A 22,115-nucleotide genomic window follows, 5' to 3' on the forward strand; every position below is an offset into this window, starting at 1 on the left:
CCACCAACCGTGGCGCGCGCCAGAGCTTGAGCTTGCGCGTGTCACTCACATTCCTAAGCCCAAGTGTTTGGACCGGGCTGCCCACACGTTCCCAAAGCTGCGCTTGCAGCCACAGCTGCTCTCTTTCTAGGGGCCATCACGCGTGCCCACAGCCCTCCCCGCGATCCGAAGGAGCCTATCGCAAAAGGTGAATGCCACGAGGGAGCTGGAACGCTTCCGGCTCTACTTCGCGTAGGCCCCGCCTCCACTCTTCCAAGTCCCGCCTCTGCAGCCGTCCGTTTCCGGTCACCCCTCCCTCGGGCACGCAGGCACGCTCCGGCCGTCACGTACGCCCCAGCCCAGCCCGCGGAAATGATGCAAGTCCCGCGCGCCGCCAGGATGGCCGGGCTATGGCGGCGGGTGCAGGCTACGTGCGGCTGTGGGGAGCTGCGAGGTGTTGGGCGCTTCGGCGGCCGCTGCTGGCTGCCGCCGGGGGGCGGGTCCCGACTGCGGCCAGAGCTTGGTTGCCCAGAGGCCGGCGGGCCTGCGACGCCTCTCCTCCCTGGGCGCTGCGGGGCCAAGGCCCCGCCGCCGCGGGCCACTGGCGGGGACTTCGGGATGCTAACAGCCGCAGCGGCGGCGGCGCATTCTCGGGCGGCGAGGATGCCTCCGAGGGCGGCGCGGAGGACGGGGCCTCGGGCGTGGGGGGCAGCGCGGGCGGCGGGGAAGGCCCTGTCATAACGGCGCTGACGCCCATGATGATACCGGACGTATTCCCGCACCTGCCGCTCATCGCCGTTACGCGCAACCCAGTGTTCCCGCGCTTTATCAAGATTGTCGAGGTAATGAGAGCCCCCGCCTTGGCCTCCGTTTCCCCCACGTCTGCAAGCTGCGGGTTGGACCGAGGGATCGCTCAGCACCCTCATGCCTCACAACTTGAAAACGTTCGAGTCTTAGTTTTCTCACTACTAGTGAACTCGAGCCAGTTTCCGCCCCCTTTCAGATCCCTTCAGGAGAGTTGAATCCAACGAGCTTAGGATTGTCCACTGAACAGTCCTAGTCATAGAAATTCGGTGCCGGGAAAGATCAGGACAGTCTTGCCACTCGGTTACTTTTCTGCTGGTCTTGGTAAATGTTTTGTGACCGTCTCCCCCAGGGCGGTCTACCTTCTGGTTAAGAGCCCCTTTGGGATCCGGATTCATTGCTTCCTTAAATGTTTCTTGAGGTCACGTGCTAGGTACGGTTCCAAGTGTTAGGGATACAGCCCTGAACAAAACGGACACACTTTCCTGCCTTTGGAGCTTAGGTTCCAGCGGGATTCGAGAGGTAATGAACAAGGCTAGTAAGTAAATTATGGACTGGAAGGCTGTGAGTACTGCAGGGGATGATAGAGCGAGGGATTGTCCAGGAGTCTTAGGAGGAACATGGCATAAGGATGTTCCCAGGGGTTTATTCATTCATTTATTCAGTAGGGTGTTCTTGTTCCCGTGTAGCCGGCTGAGGATTCAGCAGAACAAGTCAGACACAGCCCCTTTGCCTGAGGAACTTATGTTCTGGTGCAAGAGACAGTAAAGATCTTTTCAGACTAAGAGCCACGGGGTGTGGGGTGGTGCAAATGGACCAGGGAGATGTAATAGAGAGAAAGCAGCAGGAGTGCAAGGAACTTGAGTTTTTTAGTGATGTGGAAATGAGTCCGTGGAGGAGAAGCGTTATCTCTTAACTGTCTAAGCAAGGTCATACAATGAGTCAGCTCTGCATTCACCCTCCAGTCTCTACCCTCACTCTCTAGTCTCTGCTGAATAAATCTCAGCGATCCCCTGGAAAGGGAAAGGACGGTACAGAGGGACAGCATTTAGCCAGTGTGGGGGGCAGAAGGAGCCCCCTCCACCTCCTCTCCAGCACTGTGACTGTGTGCGTCCGAGCTGCCCTTCCAAGGGCCTTCCCTGATGTTCTGTGTGGTTACTGGCAGGCCCCAGGGCCGGACCCTGTGGGATCATATCCTGGCCCCTCCACCCCTAGCTCCATAACCTTGGGCAAGCTGTTCCTCTGGGCCTCCATTGTCTCATCTGTGAAATGGCCATAGTAATAGTACCTCATTTCTTAGAGCTGTGATGGGAGGTAAATGAGGTCACGTCTAAAGACCTCAGAACCGTGCCTGGTGCATGATACGCCTTCATAAGAAGCGGCTGCTGTTACCCATGTGGTGCGCTTTCGACACCTCAGAAACGAGCCCTGGGGGTCTTTTCTCCATTCTTGACGCCCCCAACCCCAGCTGTCCTCTCTACCCTCCCCTCCCAGGCCCCTAGGGCCAGGATGTTCAGCAGGTACGGCCCCCTCAGCCCTTCAGAGTGGAAGATGCCCCCTGTCCCCAGTGCCCAAGTAGAGACAGGATTCTTCCAAGAGATTCTGTGTGCCAATCTAGGGCTAGCCAGGAGGGTTACATGAGATGCTGCGGGTAGTGTGAGACTGGCATGTGGAACTCGCATGTGGTATTCCTGTTGCTGTTACTTTATAAATAACGGAAAAGGGATCCCACCAGAGGGAAGGACAGGTGCTAAGATGCAGCGGTCAGCTGTTAGTCAAGGAGAAAGTTGGAGCTCCCAGGGGACCCAATAAGTGTTTCTGAACCTGTTAGCCAAGCTCTGATTACTCTTGATTTGGTAGTTGACACTGCATGTGGCTAACTTGCCCCAGTGGCGTCTCTCCTTATTAGTGGCCTCTGAGTGTAGACCAGTGGCTCTTAATTTTGGGTGGGTCATGTAACCCTCCTGATGGATGTCATGGACCTTTGTTCTGGGGAGAATGCATTTAGAGTGTCAGGAATTCCCATACCGTGTGGTCATGGAGTTAAAACGCTGCTTCTCAAAGCCGGGTTCCTAGACCAGCGGCCATCAGCTGGGAGTCTGCTTGAAGTGCAGACTCTCAGGCCTGCTTCAGCCCTCCCAAATCAGAAACTCCAGGGGTGGGGCCCAGCCATCTGTTTTAAGAAGCCCTCCAGGGAATTCTGACTTGTGCCAAAGTTTGAGGGCCATTAAGTTTTTAGTTAGAGTCTGGTCTAGGAATTAACACAGGCTTGAAGGAAATCATTTGAGCCCAAAGGACACCTGTGCTCCTCCCATCAGCTGTTTCCTACGAAACTTTAGTCCTCTACCTGCCAATGGAATGACAGGAGAATGTGCTGTGATGGGCGGTGGGTTTCGATGATCAATGAATAGGATATAGATGTGATTGGGATATACTTTCCATGAAAATTGGAGGAAATTACCAGCCTGTGGGGTGTGTCACATTTGGATTACGCACACTTAACTTTTGTCCTCCCAAAAAGAAAAGCAGAGAGTTGAGATTTTCAAGCCAAGGCATTTCGCCACAGAAACAGCTCTTGAAATTGGATGTGAAATCAATTTCTTGGTACCGGCCGTTTGTCTCCTTTTAGTTTTTTTTAGGAAGAGGGAAAAACTAAGGAATGCAGCTCTTCAATACTGCCCGTCCTTTTTTTTTCTTTCGGTTCAGAGGTTCCTGGACCGTGTTGGTTAGTCCTGGATCAGATTAGCACACCCTTAGAGAGTATTACAGAAAACGCTAGAGCTGCTGTCAAAGCGTCAGCTAGAAAGCCTACCCTGCGTTTCACCTTGGGGTCATTGTCATGCTAGGTTAAAAATAAGAAGTTGGTTGAGCTGCTGAGAAGGAAAGTCCGCCTTGCCCAGCCGTATGCCGGCGTCTTTCTAAAGAAAGATGACAAGTAAGTGTAATTTTTCCTTCACTCCTTTGTTGAAGCTGCCCTGCATTGTAGCTCACCACAGAGCCTGCTCCGTAGAGTAGCCTGGACCTCTGGCTCCTGACCTGAAAGAAACCAAGTCAGACCTCCGGGGGATGAGGCCGAGAGCTGAGCATCCCTTTTCAGTCTGGGCTGAAGACTCTGCCCCAGGCCCTGGGCTTCATGCGTGGTCCAGGTGCGGGGAAGCTAACCTTGGGGACCCCTGGTGTTAGGCCAGGGTGAGGCTGCTTCAGAGCAGCCTTAGATGTGGGGGCTCTGGGCACATCTACCTGGACTGCAGGTAGGAGTGAGTTCCACTTCCAAGTCGGAAGGTGTGTTCTACGCAGGCTCCATAGGAAGAGGTGTGGAGTGGAATCCAGATTCCATCTGGCCCCGCCTGCCTGTATGCGGTGACCCTCAGGGGCGGCCCAGAGCACCTGTAGGAGCAAGGAGGTCAAGGCCAGGAGGAGTGTTTCTCTTCTCTCTCTTTTCAAGAGAGCCAGAGCACCTGTGCCCATGTTCCTTTGTGTCCCTTCTCCCTCAGCAACGAGTCTGACGTGGTCGAGAGCCTGGACGAGATCTACCACACGGGGACGTTTGTCCAGATCCACGAGATGCAGGACCTTGGGGACAAGCTGCGCATGATCGTCATGGGACACAGAAGGTGCGGGAGCCCAAGTGCACGGGGTGGGGCGGGAAGAGTGGCCTGGGGCGCCCCAGGTTCCAGCACCGACCTGCCCTTCTCGGTCACCGCAGTGACCAGGCCAAAGCTGGAGGTGGAAACCCCCCGCCCCCAGCTTCTCAGAGCCACTCTGCTTAAGCGGCAGTCTGGGTGGTCAGTGAGAAGCCATTTCTCACACCCGTTAGTCCAAAAAGCACCACGAGACAGGAGATAGCACGTTGCCTCATGGTTCACGTCTGGGTGTCAGCACGCCTTCCCCCTGGTGCCTGCATCTGCGTCTCCATTCAGCTTGGCATGTTGGGCTTTTTGTTTTTTGTTTTTCCTGGCTGCACCATGCAGCTTGCGGGATCTTAGTTCCTGGACCAGGGATCGAACCCGTGCCCCCTGCAGTGGAAGCACGGAGTCTTAACCACTGGACGCCCATAGAAGTCCAGGTTGCGGTTTTTTACTCAGCCAGTCTACCTCTACCTCCTCTGCCGAAGGGCTTCATATGGCATTTGCAAGCCCAGTCTAACCCACTGTATTGTTACGGCTAATTAAGAAAAACCTACATGATCAGCTGGGTTGAAGCTGGAAGAAATGAACGTGTTCATTTCTTTTCACGTGTTCCAAGGAACATTGGCCTCCCAAGATGAGATGTTTGTCAAAGGTGTCCTGTGATGACAGACACGTGGGAGACATTTCAGACTCACCAACCGTTAAGGTCGTAGTGTTTGGAAAAGCTTCTTACTGCAGATGTCCGTTGGTGTTTGTTGACTCAAGAGCCCTTCATCCTTTCCTCTCACGGAGACTTTTTCTGTGTCAGCCGGCAGCTCCCCCAGAGCACACCGTGGAAACGGTCCCGGCCGGCAGCGTTTCCGTGGACAGTCCTGGTGGCGTCCCCGCTGCGCCGAGCCCCCACGCCTGTGTTCACCTGCTCGCGTTAGAGTCTGTTTTAGGGAAGAGGCTGTTCCTTTGTCTCCTGGGAGGATTCATGGCTCAGAAAGAACAGAATAAGATACAACCAAAATTAATAAAGATGGTGCGGCTACTCACTGCCCTGCTAACCTGCAGGGTGCCTTGGAGAACGAGTCCTGCTGAGTCCTGAGGCCAGGCCACCTCGGTGTTCACCGAGTGCCGACCTCCTTCTCTCTGTGCATCTTGCTGGTGTCCGCCGCCACTGAGTCCACGTCCCCACTAGCGCTCAGGCCTGCTACTCACTGCCCTGCTAACCTGCAGGGTGCCTTGGAGAACGAGTCCTGCTGAGTCCTGAGGCCAGGCCACCTCGGTGTTCACCGAGTGCCGACCTCCTTCTCTCTGTGCATCTTGCTGGTGTCCGCCGCCACTGAGTCCACGTCCCCACTAGCGCTCAGGCCTGCTCTCTAAGGGCGGTACTGTTGTTAGTTACCCCGTGTGGCAGAAAAGAGCCAACACGTCACTGAACACCGGGCGCCTGGTGTCTGCCAGGCCCTCGGGTGTGAGCGGAGTAGCCGGCGAGGGGCCCAACTTGGGGAGCCCGCCCCCTGCATGGGGAAAACAGGTCACCAGCTAAATTCTGACAGTGGCGGGTGCTTTGGGGTGAAAATGACGATGGATGGGGGGTGGGGTGGGTGTGTGCGCAGGTGGGGCTGGACTTCATGTGGAGTGGTTGGGGAGGACCTCAGTGGAGGCGCCCTTGAACCTGGAGCTGAATCTTGTGCAGGAGCCACTGTGTGGTGAGCTGGAGGCCGGGGGAAGGGCAGGCGGAGTCCCTGATGGGCCCCAGAACGCGGGCTGCCACTGGCGTCCTCGTTCCTGGAGGACAGCGGATGTTGGTGTGGGAAACAATGGATGGGTTGGCTGGAGTCCAGGGGCAGAGGGCCTGCTGGTCTTGGGTTCTGAGACAGCAGCTCCCCTCTTCCCACCAGCCCTGGTGGCTGCAGGGGCCTGGGCCCAGCGAGCCCTTGTGTCATCAGCACCGCAGAGTGTTGTGGCCGGCAGGACGCCCCCCTTCTCCCCAGCCTCGGTGGCTTCACCTCCTCTTCCCCGTCTTCAGGGTTCACATCAACAGGCAGCTGGAGGTGGAGCCTGAGGAGCCGGAGGAGCCTGAGGGCGAGAACAGGCAGAAGCTACGCAGGAAGCCGAAGCGGGGCAAGAAGGACGCGGAGGAGGACGGTGGCGCCAAGCGGCAGCTGCAGGTGGTGATGGAGCCGGAGCCCAGCCCCGCTGGTGAGGTGCTCATGGTGGAGGTGGAGAACGTCGCCCACGAGGACTTCCAGGTCACGGAGGAGGTGAAGGTGAGTGCGCATGGGGGCAGAGCACCCTCTTCCTCCAGGAGGCCTGGGAGGAGCTGGCGCTGGCGTTGGGAAGGTCGGAAGTGCGCTGGAGCCTTGGCTGCTGTGAAGGAACCGGGTCCTGGCTCCTCCTCCCGGGCCCCGGGCTGGGGGAGTGGGCAGGGCACATATAGCTGCTTCTGTGACCCGTGCTTCCAAGACGGAAAGGAGCCTCTGGCCACCTTGACCCCAAGCCTAGGCTGGCCTGCCTTCTTCTCCATAGCATGGCGAGCCAGCTCTTGAGAGGGTGTCGGGAAATGTCCTTCCACCGTCCTTCTCATGTAGGTTATGGGCAGGGTGACCTGCCTCCAACGGGGAGAGGTGAAGAAGAAAGGCAAGGCAGGTGGAAGGCTCCTCGGGTGCGCCCGCACCCGGTGTCCTTGGCCTCCCCAAGGGGAACACCACCTTGGCATAGCTGACAGCTTTGGTCTGAGCCTGGGGTGGGTTCTGACCTCGGTGGGAAGGAGTGCCACAATCCACTGGTGATGTCTGCTGCGGGCGCTGCAAGGGGCCCGGGGCCGGCAGTTGCCTCCGTGGGGCCCTCCAGTTGCCTCCGTGGGGCCCTCCAGAGCAGCTCTGCCGGGGAGAACTTTCCACGTGCTGGATGCATTCTGTGACTCTGCACCATTCGGCCCCTGTGACTGTTGAGCACTTGACCTGTGGCTGCTGCGACTGAGGAACAGAACGTCTAATTGTATCTCATTTCAGCTCACTTCAATGTGAGCAGCGCCTGGTGGCTGCTGTCCTGGGCAGCCCAGCCTTAGTATTTCCTTGAAGGCTCTCGTCTGGGGGGAGGGGAGGGGAGTGGGGAGCTCGGAGCGTGCCTGTCCCTCTTGTCGCGCATGCCATGCAGGCCCACCAGCTGGCCTGTTCTGGTTCCTTCTACAAAGGTCATCCCAGGCAGATCAGGGACAAACCCATTAACCAGAGACCAGTGGATCACACTGAAAAAGCCCAGCAGTGGTGGCTCTTGCTTCGTGCCGGCAGTGCCCTGAGCAGAGTGCCAAGTGCCGGGACCTATGGCCTCTGGAAATGAGGTGCAGGATTTATGCCATAAACTGTGTCCAGCGATCCTGCCGGGAGTGTCACTGGCCTCACTGTGGCGGCAGCAAAGGCAAAAAGGACAGCAATACCTGTGGCATCCATAGCGGAGCCGGCTGGGGCGAGGTTCTGGGGGGGACAGACCTCGAGCCCCTTCTCCCCACCCAAGATGGCTCGTTCTAAGGTCGAGGTTCAGAGCGGTCCACGGAGACAGGGTTGGTTTAGTTTTTGCTCTTGGGTCCTGAGTCCCTGTGACTTGTGAACTGGGGCTCCGCTCCTGGGCCTCTGGGGCCGTCCTTGGCTGGGCCGGGTGGGAGGGGCTCCAGGGCCACAGGCCGCTCTGGTCCCAGTGACCCATGTGGCCTCTCTGCTTGCCAGGCCCTGACGGCGGAGATCGTGAAGACCATCCGGGACATCATTGCCTTGAACCCGCTCTACAGGTTGGTCTCCTGTCTCCTGACGAGGCCAGGCTGGGCCTGTCTGGCTGCTTGTCCTCATTGAGATCCCGGCTGGGCTTGGGGACTGCCTAGCCTCTGAGGGGGGAGCCGCTTCCCTCCCAGCGGGGAGGCCCCGGGGTGGGCGGGAGGTTGGAGGGGGCACAGCCTACCTGGCCCCGGCTCTCTCGTCATCAGCCAGATAGGGGGAAGGCATCTCAGGAGGGCTGTTGGATGGCTGCCAGGGTGACTTATGTCTGGGCGTTGGGGCGTTAGTCCCGCTCCAGGATGGGCCACAGCCCAGTGAGGACCATGGCGGTCCCGGTGCCCCGTGGCAGCATCTCCGTCCCTTCCAGAGAGTCTGTGCTGCAGATGATGCAGGCCGGCCACAGGGTGGTAGACAACCCCATCTACCTGAGCGACATGGGCGCCGCGCTAACTGGGGCGGAGTCCCACGAGCTGCAGGACGTCCTGGAGGAGACCAACGTGAGTGCGGCCTTCCCGCCTGGCTGCTGTCCTGGGCTCCGGCGTTGGGGTGGGTTCACGTTAGCCCACGTCCTTCTGACCACGTCTGGCCCCTCGTTCTTGGCGGCCGCGTGGTGTCCCACTGGGCGGCGCCCGTCAGTGGGTGGTGTGTTTGGGTTGTCGCCAGTCTCGTCGTTATGAGCAGCACCTCTGCCAGTGTCCTGGTCCACATGGCCTGCAGACCTGTGGAGCGTGGCTGGAGCACTGGGCTTGCTGGGGCAGAGCGTGCGCCCCTCTCGGATTTGGGGAGGCGTGGCCTGTCTACCTGCCCTGGTTCGCGCTCCCTCCCCACTGCCCCTCCGCACAGATGGCCATCCTCTTATGTCTTCCCTTTCTTGGCAGATTCCCAAGCGGCTGTATAAGGCCCTGTCCCTCCTCAAGAAGGAGTTTGAGCTGAGCAAGCTGCAGCAGCGCCTGGGCCGGGAGGTGAGCGGCGGGGCGGGGCCCCAGTGCGCAAGAGAGTCTCTGCTGTGAGGCTGCTCTCCCCCTCGGGGCTGGGAACCTGTGCGAAAATGTCAAACTGGTGCGAGCAGCTGAGTGCAGAGTGAGAGGTCCCTGGACCCTCCTGACCACTGAGGGAGCCCGGGGGGAAATGCTGGAAATTGGGAGCTAGCTTGAGAGAGGTCGAAAGCTGTTTCCGCAGCCTCAGCTGTTGGAGGCCCACCTTCCCAACTGGGCAAACGCATGGACTGCCTGGATTGTTGGTTACTTAACGTTTTCCAGATTTAACTCACTTTTATCACTTAGTTGTTGTTGGTTTTTTTTTTAATTTTTATTGGAGTATAGTTGATTTACAATGTTGTGTTAGATTTTGCTGTACATCAAAGTGAGTCAGTTATATGTATGCATATATCCACTCTTTTTTAGATTCTTTTGCCATAGAGGCTGTTATAGCACTTAGGTTTTTTTTTTTAATGAATTTATTTATTTATTTTCGGCTGCGTTGGGTCTTTGTTGCTGCACGTGGGCTTTTCTCTAGTTGCGGCGAGCGGGGGCTACTCTTCGTGGCGGTGCACGGGCTTCTCATTGTGGTGGCTTCTTTTGTTGCAGAACGCGGGCTTCAGTAGTTGTGTCTCGCGGGCTCTAGAGTGCAGGCTCAGTAGTTGTGGTGCATGGGCTTAGTTGCTCCATGGCATGTGGGATCGTCCCAGACCAGGGCTTGAACCCATGTCTCCTGCATTGGCAGGCAGATTCTTAATCACTGTGCCACCAGGGAAGCCCTCACTTAATTTTTATGTTAGGGAAAATATTCGTATCGTATTTATTTTATTTAAAATATTTATTTATTTGGTTGCTCCAGGCCTTAGTTGCAGTGGGCAGGCTCCTTAGTTGTGGCTCTTAGCCTCCTTAGTTGTGGCATGTGGGCTCCTTAGTTGTGGCATGCGAACTCTTAGTTGCGGCAGGCATGAGGGATCTAGTTCCCTGACCAGGGATCAAACCTGGGCCCTCTGCATCGGCAGCGCAGAGTTTTTAACCACTGTGCCACCAGGAAAATCTCTTGTCTCATATCTTTAATTGAAAAAGCCACTAGGCAGCTCTCACACGCAAGGGCACAGGACAGCAGGCCACTGGGCGGGCGCCGGTGCTGACCTAGGGCCTGAGCCCGTGTGCTGCTGTTCCGGCTGCTAGAGGGAGCGTGGCACCCCTTTGATTAACGTGGGGGACACACTGGCATCAGGCCCAGCTTTTCCTGGTCGTAACCAGGATTGAAGGGTGGATCACTTCCTCTCCTGGAATTCGGTGTTACTTATCGTGAGGCCCGTGACCAGGAGGACTTAGGGTGGAACGTGGGGGAAATCGGAGGCTGGGTGCCCTGGGTTTCTCTCCCATGTCCCGAGGAAGCAGCAGGCCCGCCCTGGGCTGCGTCCCCTCTGCTCTGACGGCGGCTTCTGGGCCCTGCAGGTGGAGGAGAAGATCAAGCAGACGCACCGCAAATACCTGCTGCAGGAGCAGCTGAAGATCATCAAGAAGGAGCTGGGCCTGGAGAAGGACGACAAGGACGCCATCGAGGAGAAGTTCCGCGAGCGGCTGAAGGAGCTCGTGGTCCCCAGGCATGTCATGGACGTGGTGGACGAGGAGCTGAGCAAGCTGGGCCTGCTGGACAACCACTCCTCCGAGTTCAAGTGAGCGCAGGGGCCCGTCTCGTTCCCCGGCCTCGGGAAAGCTGGGCATCTGACTGGGGTCCCTGGAAAGCCAGGAGGGTGGGCCCCTCATGCATGTTTCGGTCATGGTGGGTGTCCATCCCCTCGTATCGCCCCTGTGCGGGCCGTGTCTCTGTCGCCCCTGTTTCACAGATGAGGGAGTCGAGGCTTGGAGAAGTTACATCAGTTCCCTTGCCTCTGGGCTGGCAGATGGAGACAGGGATTTGAAGCCAGTGCCACCATTCAGGACCAGGAGTCCCCAGGGCCATTGCTCCAAGGCCGCCCCCTCCCCTGGCCTCCCTCTGGCGGCTTTGAGAGTCAGCCAGGAGACAAGCGTCTTCCTGGGGCCCTGGCCTTGCCCGGCGGGTGTTGTCCTATGCACACTGGCTAGGGGTCGGGGCCCCGTGGGATGCTTCTGGCCCTGCCCGTAGCCCAGGCCTGGGCGTTGCTCCGGGGTGGCTCGTGGGACAGCTCCTCAGAGGGAGGATCTGAGCGGGCCTGCAGCACCGGACCCTCCTGGGCTGCTGGGCCTGGCCTCTCTCTGGCTCAGGGTGTCTGGGGAAGGTTGGTCTCTTTGCACGAGGACCCTGGGAGATGCTGGTTGCCCCGGACGCCGCAGGCCTCCCCACCAGAGATGCCCCCAGCTCCTGTCCTGGGGCAGTGTGTGCGCTTTCCACACCGACGTCAGGGTGACCACATGCTTAGTCCCTTAGAACGTCACAGACTCATGTAGCGGTCTGGAGGCAGAGGCCCTCACGTCTGGTGTGGTGGGCAGGACAGGCTCCTTCTGGAGGCTCTGGGGAAACTCTGTCTCCAGACTTTTCAGTTTCTCGGAAATGTTCCGTGGCTCCTGGCCCTTCCTCCATCTTCTGAGCACATCACTCCAGCCTCTGCTTCTGCCGTCTGCCTCGCCTCTTCCTCTGACCTCCCTGCCTCCTCCTTATCAGGCCCTTTGTGAGGGGCGCCTCTGTCCCTGGGTGCACAGCCCTCGGCCTGGGGTCACGCTCCAGGCCTCAGTTTCCCCACTTGCCCTCATCAGGTTGTTCCTCCCCCATCCTACCCGCTGGCCCCTCCTGTGCTGTGGGACCCTGAGCCGGCCCCATGCTCGCAGAGTCTCTGGTAGCCCTTGTGCCAGGAACTGCACCCATACAGGCAGACCTCGGGGACACCGCGGGTTCGGTTCATAGCAAAAAAGCGAGTCACATGAATTTTCTTGGTTTCCCTTCGTGTAAAAGTTATGTTCACGCTCTACTGTAGTCTGTTAAGTGTGCAGTTGCGTTATGTATAAAAAAAGACAACGTATATACCTTTATTTAAAAGTACTTTATTGCTAAGACGACCATCACCTGACAAGGCACGGTTACCACAAACCTTCAAGGTGTAAAACGCGCGGTAGGCGAGGCGTGTCTGCACCGCGCCGGGAGTGGGGCAGGCCAGGCTGGGCCGGCTTCTCAGGGCAGTTCGGGCCGCAGCTGACACTTGGTGTAGTTCTCACATCGGGCACGTGGGTCCCAGCACTGTGGATGTATGGAGTGGGGTTCGGGCGGCTCATCGGGCCCGCTCACCGGCTCTTGTCTGTCCTGTGGCAGCGTCACCCGCAACTACCTGGACTGGCTGACGTCCATCCCGTGGGGCAAGTACAGCGACGAGAACCTGGACCTGTCCCGGGCCCAGGCGGTGCTGGAGGAGGACCACTATGGGATGGAGGATGTCAAGAAGCGCATCCTGGTGAGGCTCGGCCACCCACCCTCCCCGGGGCCACGCCCACCCCCCCACTCGTGTGCGGGGCACCTGGCCGAGCTCTGAGAGGCGGCGGCCATCGTGTCTGGATCTGTGAGGGTGGCGGGGGCCTTGGGGCCCGGGAGCCAGGACTCCCCCTGTGTGGTAGGGGAAACCCAGGGGAGCTCCCTGGAGAATCTGGTGGTCTGGGGGGGGGCTTGGCTGGGCCAAGGCTGGTGTGGGGTCAGCAGGGGCCGAGGAGGGTGAGGGATGGAGGGGCCCAGCCGGAGGGACCGGGGTTGGAGTGGCTCGGAGGTGTTAGGGGCCGCCCAGGCCCGCCTGTCCGCTCCAGGGAGCTTACGATTTCCCCAGGGGGATAAAAATTGTGCTCGTGATAGGAGGAAATGAGGGCCAGAGGTGTCTGGCTGAGAGTGGGTGGGCTGGCGGGGAGAGAGGACACTGTGATCCAGGTGGGGAGCTGCCGGGTGGGCCTGGCATCGGGGTCACCCAGAGTCCGTCACCCGCGTCCCCTTGCCGCCTGCTCGTCCTGTTGGTGCCATAGGCTGTCCCTCCTGTGTCAAATGACAGTCCAATCAGCTCGGCCCCTCTGGGTCAGGCCCTGTCCCTTCTCGCAGCCCCAGATGCCTGGACGATGGGGAGGCTCAGGCCCGGCGGGGGCCCTTGCCCTGTGGAAAGGGCAGTGCTGTCTCACGGGGTCCTCCTGCCTCTGCCTGCAGGAATTCATTGCCGTCAGCCAGCTCCGGGCGTCGACCCAGGGCAAGATCCTCTGCTTCTACGGTCCCCCAGGTGTGGGCAAGACCAGCATCGCCCGCTCCATCGCCCGGGCCCTGAACCGCGAGTACTTCCGTTTCAGCGTCGGGGGCATGACGGACGTGGCCGAGATCAAGGGGCACAGGTTGGCCCGGCCCCTCCCCCTCGGGGCTCACCCCGCCTCCCATCAGCCTTCCTTCTCTTGGGTCTTTTCCTACCCTGTAGCGTGATGGTGGCAGGCAGCAAACTCCACTCACGCTGGAATAGGTAACTGAAAAGTCAGCGTGTCCAATCTGACGTCAGGCCTGGCTCAGTCCAGGTGTTTAAAAACCTCGGATCAAATTGGATCAAAACCTCAGCCTCTCAACCACTGGAAAGGCCTCTCGGCCAGGCTGTCAGCAGACGGCCCCCTGGTTCCAGCTTCCATCCCACCAGCTCAGCACCCCGCACCCCAGCAACACTGGCCACAGGCCCGGGGACTGGGGACTAGAGTGGGAGGTGAGACGGTCTCCCCAGTGAGGCCTCGGCACCTGTCTTGGTTCTTGCCTCCCTTGTCAGGCCCAGAGTGGGGCTGGCATCCCCTGTGCGCAGGCTCTGACAGCCACCTGGCCCGTGCATGGTGTCCTTCTGTGGGACATTAAGGGTGTTGTGTTCTGGGGCTTCCCGCCACGCTGGCCTCCGCAGAGGGTGGGTTTTTGAAAAGCCTCGGTGAGACACAAGCGCGGTGGGTACACAAGTGTCTGTTCCAAGTCGGCCATGCATTTCCATCCTGTAGTGTCCAAAGAAGATTTAAATCTGTGTTTAAAAGTTACTTTTCTGGCTTTTCTAAAAGCACGGACAGTTCTGGGCACCAGGGTTCACAGGCCCTCCTGGCAGCAACGCTCCAGAGCTGGGCTGCCCGCTGGGCAGGGTGCAAGCACCCCAGTCTGCTGCAGCCCCCCTCCATTCCTGGCTCTCTCGAGTCCCCTGGACAGTGGCCAGTCTCGAGACCTCCCCAGCCCGGAGCCCGGTGTGAGCTCCAGGGGTTTGGAGAAGGGAGCCGGAGCATGGTGGGGCCTGGGTGGGGGTCAGGAGGGGACGAGGCCGGCACAGCCTTGGGGGCGGGGTCACTGGGAGGCCTGCAGGCTGGAATGGTGCAGGTGTGCTCGGGAGCTGCGGTCTGAGCTGGGAGGTGCAGCAGGATGGAGGTAGAGGAGTTGGAGGCAGATGCAGAGCCGGGCCCTGGTTCAGGAAGGACAGGGAGCTGCAGACCAGCACCATGTGCTGGAGTTTCTAAACAAGCACAGGAGATCTGTGACGCTGGGGGTGAGTCACTGGGGAAAGGGCACCCAGCAGCGTGCGAGCAGGTGGGCGTTCTGTGCTGCTGTTGGCCTAGGGACAGGGAATTGACTGCTGTTATACTGGTGACAGCCAAACCCTCCTCTGCCCACAGCCCTCCAGGGCTCCCACCTCCCTCAGGTTAAAGCCCAAGTCCTCCCTGTGGGCCACAAGGCCCTGCACGACCTGCCCCGTCCCCTCCCTGCCCTCCCCTCCTCCCTCTCTCCCCCTCGCTCACTCTGCTCCAGACACATGGGCCTCCTCACTGTTCTTCCAACACACCAGGCACGGTGCTGCCCCAGGGCCTTTGCATGGGTTGTGCCCTCCGCCTGGAATGCCCCTCCCCCAGACATCCATGTGGCTCCCCCTCACCTCCTCTGCTTGTAGCCTTTCCTGAAGATGTTCCTTATCTCTTCCTTAAAATGCTGCCTCACCCTCAAAGTGGCGTTCCCGATCCCCCATGCCTGCTTTTCTTCTTTGTCGCAGATACGAACGAAGTCTTTTGTACCTTGTGATTTTCTCCTCTGCCTGGTTTGTGGTCTGTCTGCCCTGCTGGGCCTTAGCTCACAGCACTGGACTCATGTCTGTTTTCCTAAGAATGCCAGGCAGGCACCTGCAGCCAAACTGGGCAGACAAGTAGGCTCTCAGGAAACACTCCTGAAAGGACGTGCCAGCTGGGGCCGGGCCCTGGGCCTGGTGACCCTGAGGCCAAAGGACCCAGGCGTGGGGGATGTTCCTGCCGCAGGCCCTGGCTGCTCCCTGCCCCTTTCCTTCTGTTGGATCGGGCAATGCTGGCTGGGTTTTGCCGTCTGGATAGGAGGTGCTGGCTAGCGGGAAGAGTCTGAGTGAGACTTGGCTGTTAATCTGTCTCCCGCCCTGAGCCTGAGCTGGGGGAGCACGTTGACAGCCCCAGGACTTGGGACCGTTACGCCGTCAGGATGACCCAGTGCTCTGCCCACCTGCACAGTGCGGAAGCATTTATCCTCTGCCGGGGCCACGCTGTGTGCGTCTCCCTGCGTCTCCTCTGGGCGGCCTTGGAAGGCATGTGGTGATCCCGCAGCTCCAGGGGAGCTGGGCCTTGGGCGCCAGTGTGGCTACCCCAGGCGCTGGGGCACCAACCGCCCCGCTGTGCCCTCTTCCGCAGGCGGACGTATGTGGGCGCCATGCCCGGCAAGATCATCCAGTGCCTGAAGAAGACCAAGACGGAGAACCCCCTGGTTCTGATAGATGAGGTGGGTGGGGCCTGAGGGCTGGGCCCTGGCTGGGCTCATACCCTTCCCTGAGGTTGGATGTGGCCCCTGGGCCTTCCTGGCCCACAGCTGCAGGCGGCCCTGACCAGACGGAGTCTGTGTTCAAGGTGAAACTGTGGCCCCCTGTGGTTTCCATGGTGCCTGAGTCACTGTGGGCAGCCTTGTTGCAGCCGGCTGTCTCATAACACCGGCCCCCTCCCGCCCTGGAGGACCTGGTCTCTGCCCGTGGCCACACAGTCAGCCCAGCCCTCCTGCTCTGGGCTTCCCTAGCCCCAACCCCCAGTGGTCTGGTCTCCCGCTGGGGTGTCCGGCGAGCGGGCGCTGGGGGAGGACAAGGGGCTAACACCCGCCACCCCCTGCTGCCCCTTCAGGTGGACAAGATTGGCCGGGGCTACCAGGGGGACCCCTCGTCAGCGCTGCTCGAGCTGCTGGACCCTGAGCAGAATGCAAACTTCCTGGACCACTACCTGGACGTGCCTGTGGACTTGTCCAAGGTGCGTGTCCCACCCGGGGGCTGGGCCAGTGGGGAGAGTCCGGATGCCCCGTCCTACCGCACCTCGCTGCCGCCTCCCCCAGGTGCTGTTCATCTGCACAGCCAACATCACCGAGACCATCCCAGAGCCGCTGCGGGACCGGATGGAGATGATCAACGTGTCGGGCTACGTGGCCCAGGAGAAGCTCGCCATCGCAGAGGTAAGGCGGCCCCACTGGCCCGGCCCTGGGGAGGGGTGCCCCGCCGCCACTTGGGCTCAGGAAATATCCGAGTGCCCACTAGGTGCCAGGCCCTTAACCGGAGCTAGGGGTGCAACCCGCAGATCCTGCTCTGGGGCTCCCGAGCCAGGAGGAGACAGACGGATGTGGACGGGATCTGCCCGTGTGGTGTGATTACAAGACACAGACGACACCAAGGCGGGGGTTCGGGGGGCTTCCCACCCCAACCAGCTGTCAGCCGAGGGTCTTACGATTCAGTGCAGTTCTGACACTACCCACCTGGAAACAGCATCAGACCCCAGGTTCAGGGCTCAGACCAAAGCACTGCCCCCACTTTGGATGCCAGCCCCCAAGTCCCTGGCCGCTCTTATAGACTGACTGGGTATAAACCGGGGGTTCCCACAGCCCCCTCCTCGGTTTGATCATTTGCTGGAACAGTCTACAGAACTCAGGAAGACAAGAGTTTTTACTTACTGTTACCAGTTTATTATAAAGGATACAACTAGGGAACAGCCAAAACAAAACAGACTCCTGGGGCAAGGTGTGGGGAAGGGCCCATTACTAGGCATGGTTGACCATGATTGCATCATGGGTCACTGGTGATTAGCTCCCCTCCCTGGGGGCTGAGGGTGGGGTGAAAGTTCTATCCCTCCAGTCCCTTGGTTCCTCTGGCCACCAGCCCCCATCCAGCTATGCTAATGATCACTTCTTGAAAGGGGCTTCTTGTGAATAAGAAAGGATGCTCCTCTCGTGCCTGTCACTCAGGAAATTCCAAGCGTCTTATAATTGCTTGTGCAGGGAATTGGGGCCAAAGACCCAATATGTATTTCTTGTTATAATCACAGGCCATAGAACAAGAGCAAGGAAAGACACTCTGTGAGCACAGTGCTGAAGGTAACACGACCCCACCCTGGCCTTCAGGGCCCAGCACTGTCTTGGGGTTGTGAGTTCAGCTCTGACAGTAAGTTACCCTTGAGTTGCCCCGCTGCCTTGTGGTCATGCACCATGGCCGGTGTCGTGCCAGGTCAGTAACGGCTGTGGGCGCGAGAGTGAGGCTGCTGTCCGCCTACCCACCAGCCGTGCTTCCCTGGGTTATGGGACTGCCTCCCTGGGCTTTCCTGGGCCCAGGGTCCCCCGGGATGCGGGCCTCTGTCTGCATCTCTATTTGTAGGAAAGCGCTTCCCGGGCTGGTGGGATCCTTCCCTTTTCCTGGCGCCCGGGTGTGTGCGGTGCTTTACTAGCCTGCAGTCAGTCAGGGGAGAGCCGGATTTCCCTTCCAGAGGGCTCGAGTTCCTGATACAGTGTTTTCTTTCCAGAGAGGGTTTTAGTGCATCTTGTCCCCTTTTGCATCCCCTGGGGGGTGGGAGGCGAGGAAGAGGAGCTCTTGGCTGGGGCGGTCGCAGGGGTACTGGGACTCCCCGTCACTCCCCTTGTCCCCCAGCAGCCTGGACACTCGACCAGGCAGAGGTGGGGCAGGCTTGGCGGTGTGGGTGGAGGGGTTCCTTCAAATCCTTGAAGGGACAGCAGGAGGCACACGAGGGCTTTGGGACACTTCTGCCCTGCAGTCAGTGCTCAGGACTGCTCAGACTCCACTGACTGCTGTGCGGCAGGGGTGGTGCTGGGCCCCGAGTGACCCTGGAGCCTCTGACCTGCTCCGTATCCCCACCTGCTCTGTGCAGTGGTCACGTAACCGGTCTCTGTATGAGGAGGAAGTCTGGGGGTTCAAGGAGGCCTTCCTGGAGGAAGAGGCAGCTAAGATGAGCCTTGGGAGCACGTGGAGGTGGCAGGCCGGGCGCCTGCAGGTCCTAGGCCCACCGTTAAGGATCCTGGCACTTGCTGGGCTCTCTCCCTGGACACTCTGCCACCCCCTCCTGGCCTTGCTGGCTCTCCTCCCTTCAGGTCTCGGCTCAGGTGTGGTTCGGGAGCAGCCTCCCCTCACACACTCTGCTGAATGGCCCCCAGGTACCCCCGGGGACAGGGGCTCCACGGGGCAGGCCCAGGGTCTACCTCAGTGACCTCATTTACCCGGCCAGGGGTCTTTGGAGGGGTGGGCAGGGGCCACGGGAGAGGCCCTTGGGGTCCTGATGGCGACTCTCCTCCCTGGCAGCAGTACCTGGTGCCTCAGGCCCGTGCCCAGTGTGGCCTGGACGAGAGCAAGGCCACACTGTCATCGGACGTGCTGACCCTCCTCATCAAGCAGTACTGCCGGGAGAGCGGCGTCCGCAACCTGCAGAAGCAGGTGGAGAAGGTGAGCCTGCCTGGCCGGCGGAGGGACACATGCTGTCTGAGTGCACTCACAGCAGGTCCCTAGGGGAGTCACAGCCACAGACAGGAAGTAGATGGTGGGGCTGGGGAGGCAGTGTTTAATCAGGACAGAGTTTCAGTTTGGGAAGGTAAGAAAGTTCTAGAGGGGATGGCTGGACACCAGTGCAAATGCACTTCCTGCCAGTGAGCTGTACGCTTGAAAATGGTTAAGATGGTTTTAGGTCACGTGTACTTTATCACAACTGTAAAAAATTAAAGGCAGGTGGAGGAGAGTTGGGGGCAGGGGGTGGGGGCTGCTTCTGTGGCCTGGCTGCCCCCCAGCCTGCTGCGTCCACACAGGTGTTGCGAAAGGCAGCCTACAAGATTGTCAGCGGCGAGGCTGAGTTCGTGGAGGTGACGCCGGAGAACCTGCAGGACTTCGTGGGGAAGCCGGTGTTCACAGTGGAGCGCATGTACGACATGACGCCTCCCGGCGTGGCCATGGGCCTGGCCTGGACCGCCATGGGTGAGTGGCCTGTGCTAGAGCAGGCAGCGCCGGGGGCTCTGCACGTCCCTGTGGTCGTCTGTCCCCCGGTACAGGTGGGAGCCCTCACTGCAGGCTGCTCTGAACGCCCTCTCCACTGGTAGGCAGGGTGCAGTGAGGCCAGGGGACCAGGGCTCATCAGGGACGATGGGACCGCGAGGTGGCTGCAGTGCCCCCGTGAGCTTTCTTTGGGCTCGTGGTTTTCAGGTTTGCCTGAAGGACAGCCCTTCACAGCACGAGACCCTGTCGCCTGGGGGGGCCACCACCCAGTGGGGGAGGAGGGCCAGGCAGCTCTGGGGAGAAGGGTCCGAGGGGCTTCCTGTCCAGGCGACGTGGCTCAGCCCACCCTGACTGGGGACGCTGGGTCTGGGAGCTACAAGGGCGGGGGCGGTCCTGGGGGGCAGGGCACAGAGGGGGCAGGCTCTGAGCCACTTGTTATCTGCTGACTGATTTGGGCTGCACTGAGAGGAACTGCACGGGAGGAGGGAGCTCGGCACCAGCAGGCTCTGCGCCGCGGGCAAGTAGAACGCGGAGGCCCAGCACAGAGATCGTTTTCAGGTTTTCATGTAACCTGGTCCCCGCAGATGGATCTGCTGCCCCGAGGTGGCTGCAGGGACAGTGCAGGCACTGAGGTGTGAGGGATGAGAAGGCTCTAGGCTGGGATGAGCCAGGGAAGGGACGGTGAGGGGCGTCCCATCACTGGGGATGAGGGTGAGGGTGTGGCGGGAGCGGCCATCCAGGAGTCTGAGGCATCCTGGGCTCATGGGCTCTGCCCTCGGTTCCTCAGGAGGCTCCACGCTATTTGTTGAGACGTCCCTGAGGCGGCCACGTGACAGCAAGGGGGACAAGGACGGGAGCCTGGAGGTTACAGGCCAGCTGGGGGAGGTGATGAAGGAGAGCGCCCGCATCGCCTACACCTTCGCCAGGGCCTTCCTGATGCAGTACGACCCCACCAACGAGTACCTGGTGACCTCGCACATCCACCTGCATGTGCCTGAGGTGAGGCTGGACCCGCGCCCATGCCCCACACCCGCCACCTGGCAGCCGCCTGCCCACCAGCCTGTCTCCCCCCCAGGGCGCCACCCCCAAGGATGGCCCGAGCGCTGGCTGCACCATTGTCACGGCCCTGCTGTCCCTGGCTCTGGACCGGCCGGTACGGCAGAACCTGGCCATGACGGGTGAGGTTTCCCTCACGGGTAAGGTCCTGCCTGTGGGAGGCATCAAGGAGAAGACCATTGCGGTGAGTGTCCCGTGTAATAGTGCACAGCCATCATTCACGTGTCAGGGCTAACACCCCCAGGTGAGAAGAGTGACAGGCCCATTTTACAGAAGGGGAAAGTGAGGCCCAGTGGGCATGGGATCTGGATCTGCCTGGCCTGGATCCCCTGCTGAACTGACTGCCTAGCTGCCCCTCCCTCCACGGTGGTTCTCAGCCTTTTCAGCCCTCATCTCAGCTCCTCAGGGATGAGTAGGGTCTCCTGCTTCCTCGCCCCCCGCCCCCGCCCCCGCGGCCTAGCACTGAGACCTGTGGGTGCAGGAGAGGCTGGAGGAGCAAGGCTTAGGCACTGCAGGTGGACAGAGGGCCCAGAGCCCAGCGTCTCACTGGGTGTGCTGTAGGTTTGACTGTGGTGGATTGGGGGGGGGGGCTGTGCTTCCCAGTGTTGGGAGCCCCCCGAGCTCCTGGCAGCACCCCAGTCTCTCTCACCTGAGCCCCCAGGCCTCTCCCTGTCTACCTCAAACGGACCGCAGCCCCAGCTGCCCACAGGGAGGGGCTCCCGTGATAGGGACACCCAGGCAAGGTGTGTGGGAGGCTCTCTGCACCTTGCTTTCCTGTCTTGCAAAGTGAGAGGTTCAGTGAGTCACTGCATGCTATCCCTAGAGCAACACCTGGTGACACATGGGGACCCTTGTCCACCAAGGGGCAGAGTCAGGCTGAGGGACAGCAGCTCAGAGGCCCCAGGTGCGACAGGGCGCGTGGCAGTCTTAGGTGCCAGACCTCTAAATGTAAAGCAGTGGGTGGTGATTAACCCCAGAAACCATGGACCTCATAATTCCTGTATTTCCAGACACCTTTGGGGGTGGGGAGAGCCTCTGGGGTGACACCACACCAGAAGAGGCCTGGGTTCCTGCTGCCAAGCAACTGGAACAGAGGCTGGTGACATTACCCTGGGCCTCAGTTTCCTCAGCAGGGTGGCCACTGGAAACCTGGCTCCATGCCCAGCCCTCTCCTACCTCCCACACTGACCTGACTGCCCCCCCCATCCCAGGCCAAGCGTGCTGGAGTGACGTGCATCATCCTGCCAACCGAGAACAAGAAGGATTTCTACGACCTGGCAGCCTTCATCACCGAGGGCCTGGAGGTGCACTTCGTGGAGCACTACCGTGAGATCTTCAACATCGCCTTCCCCGAGGAGCAGGCCGAGGCCCTGGCTGTGGAGCGGTGACGCCGGCTCTGGGCACTGCAGGCACCGCTGGGCCTGCCGGGGCTGGAACTGCGCTCAGGGGAGAGGCTCCAGGCAGCTGAGCCACAGGAAGCTCAGGAGAGGCCTGGAGCCCACCCTCAATCATGGCTTAATCACTGACTATTTAATTATGATTAAAAGCCGTTTCCAGTACTGCTTGGTTGGCTGTGGCTTCTTTCTGTGCTCACCACCCTGCCTGTCACCAAGGTGCCCAGGGACACGTGTGCCCCAGCAGATGGCACCCCCCCCC

General features: G+C 60.0%; 1 protein-coding gene across 2 annotated transcripts; it reads left to right on the forward strand.

Annotated features, from left to right (window-relative positions):
• Positions 1 to 389: 389 nt before the first annotated feature.
• LONP1 (lon peptidase 1, mitochondrial) lies at positions 390 to 22,108 on the forward strand (the record flags this gene model as incomplete). 2 transcript variants are annotated; one of them, XM_082650463.1, is made up of 18 exons in its annotated part: positions 390 to 821; positions 3,630 to 3,718; positions 4,278 to 4,397; positions 6,430 to 6,670; positions 8,126 to 8,187; positions 8,538 to 8,667; positions 9,049 to 9,132; positions 10,609 to 10,829; positions 12,437 to 12,575; positions 13,304 to 13,482; positions 15,799 to 15,886; positions 16,276 to 16,398; positions 16,481 to 16,597; positions 18,726 to 18,863; positions 19,220 to 19,385; positions 20,191 to 20,402; positions 20,479 to 20,643; positions 21,671 to 22,108. In XM_082650463.1, 18 exons carry the CDS (start codon positions 390 to 392, stop codon positions 21,845 to 21,847), a joined length of 2,883 nt encoding a protein of 960 aa, XP_082506589.1. In that variant the 3' UTR covers positions 21,848 to 22,108. The 2 variants fall into 2 exon arrangements, with proteins under 2 accessions (XP_082506589.1, XP_082506588.1); XM_082650462.1 differs by having other exon boundaries at positions 18,723 to 18,863; positions 21,671 to 22,104.
• Between the last annotated feature and the right edge of the window lie 7 nt (positions 22,109 to 22,115).

Source organism: Grampus griseus (assembly GCF_964374135.1).
Source record: "Grampus griseus genome assembly, chromosome: 3".
Lineage (NCBI taxonomy): Eukaryota > Metazoa > Chordata > Mammalia > Artiodactyla > Delphinidae > Grampus > Grampus griseus.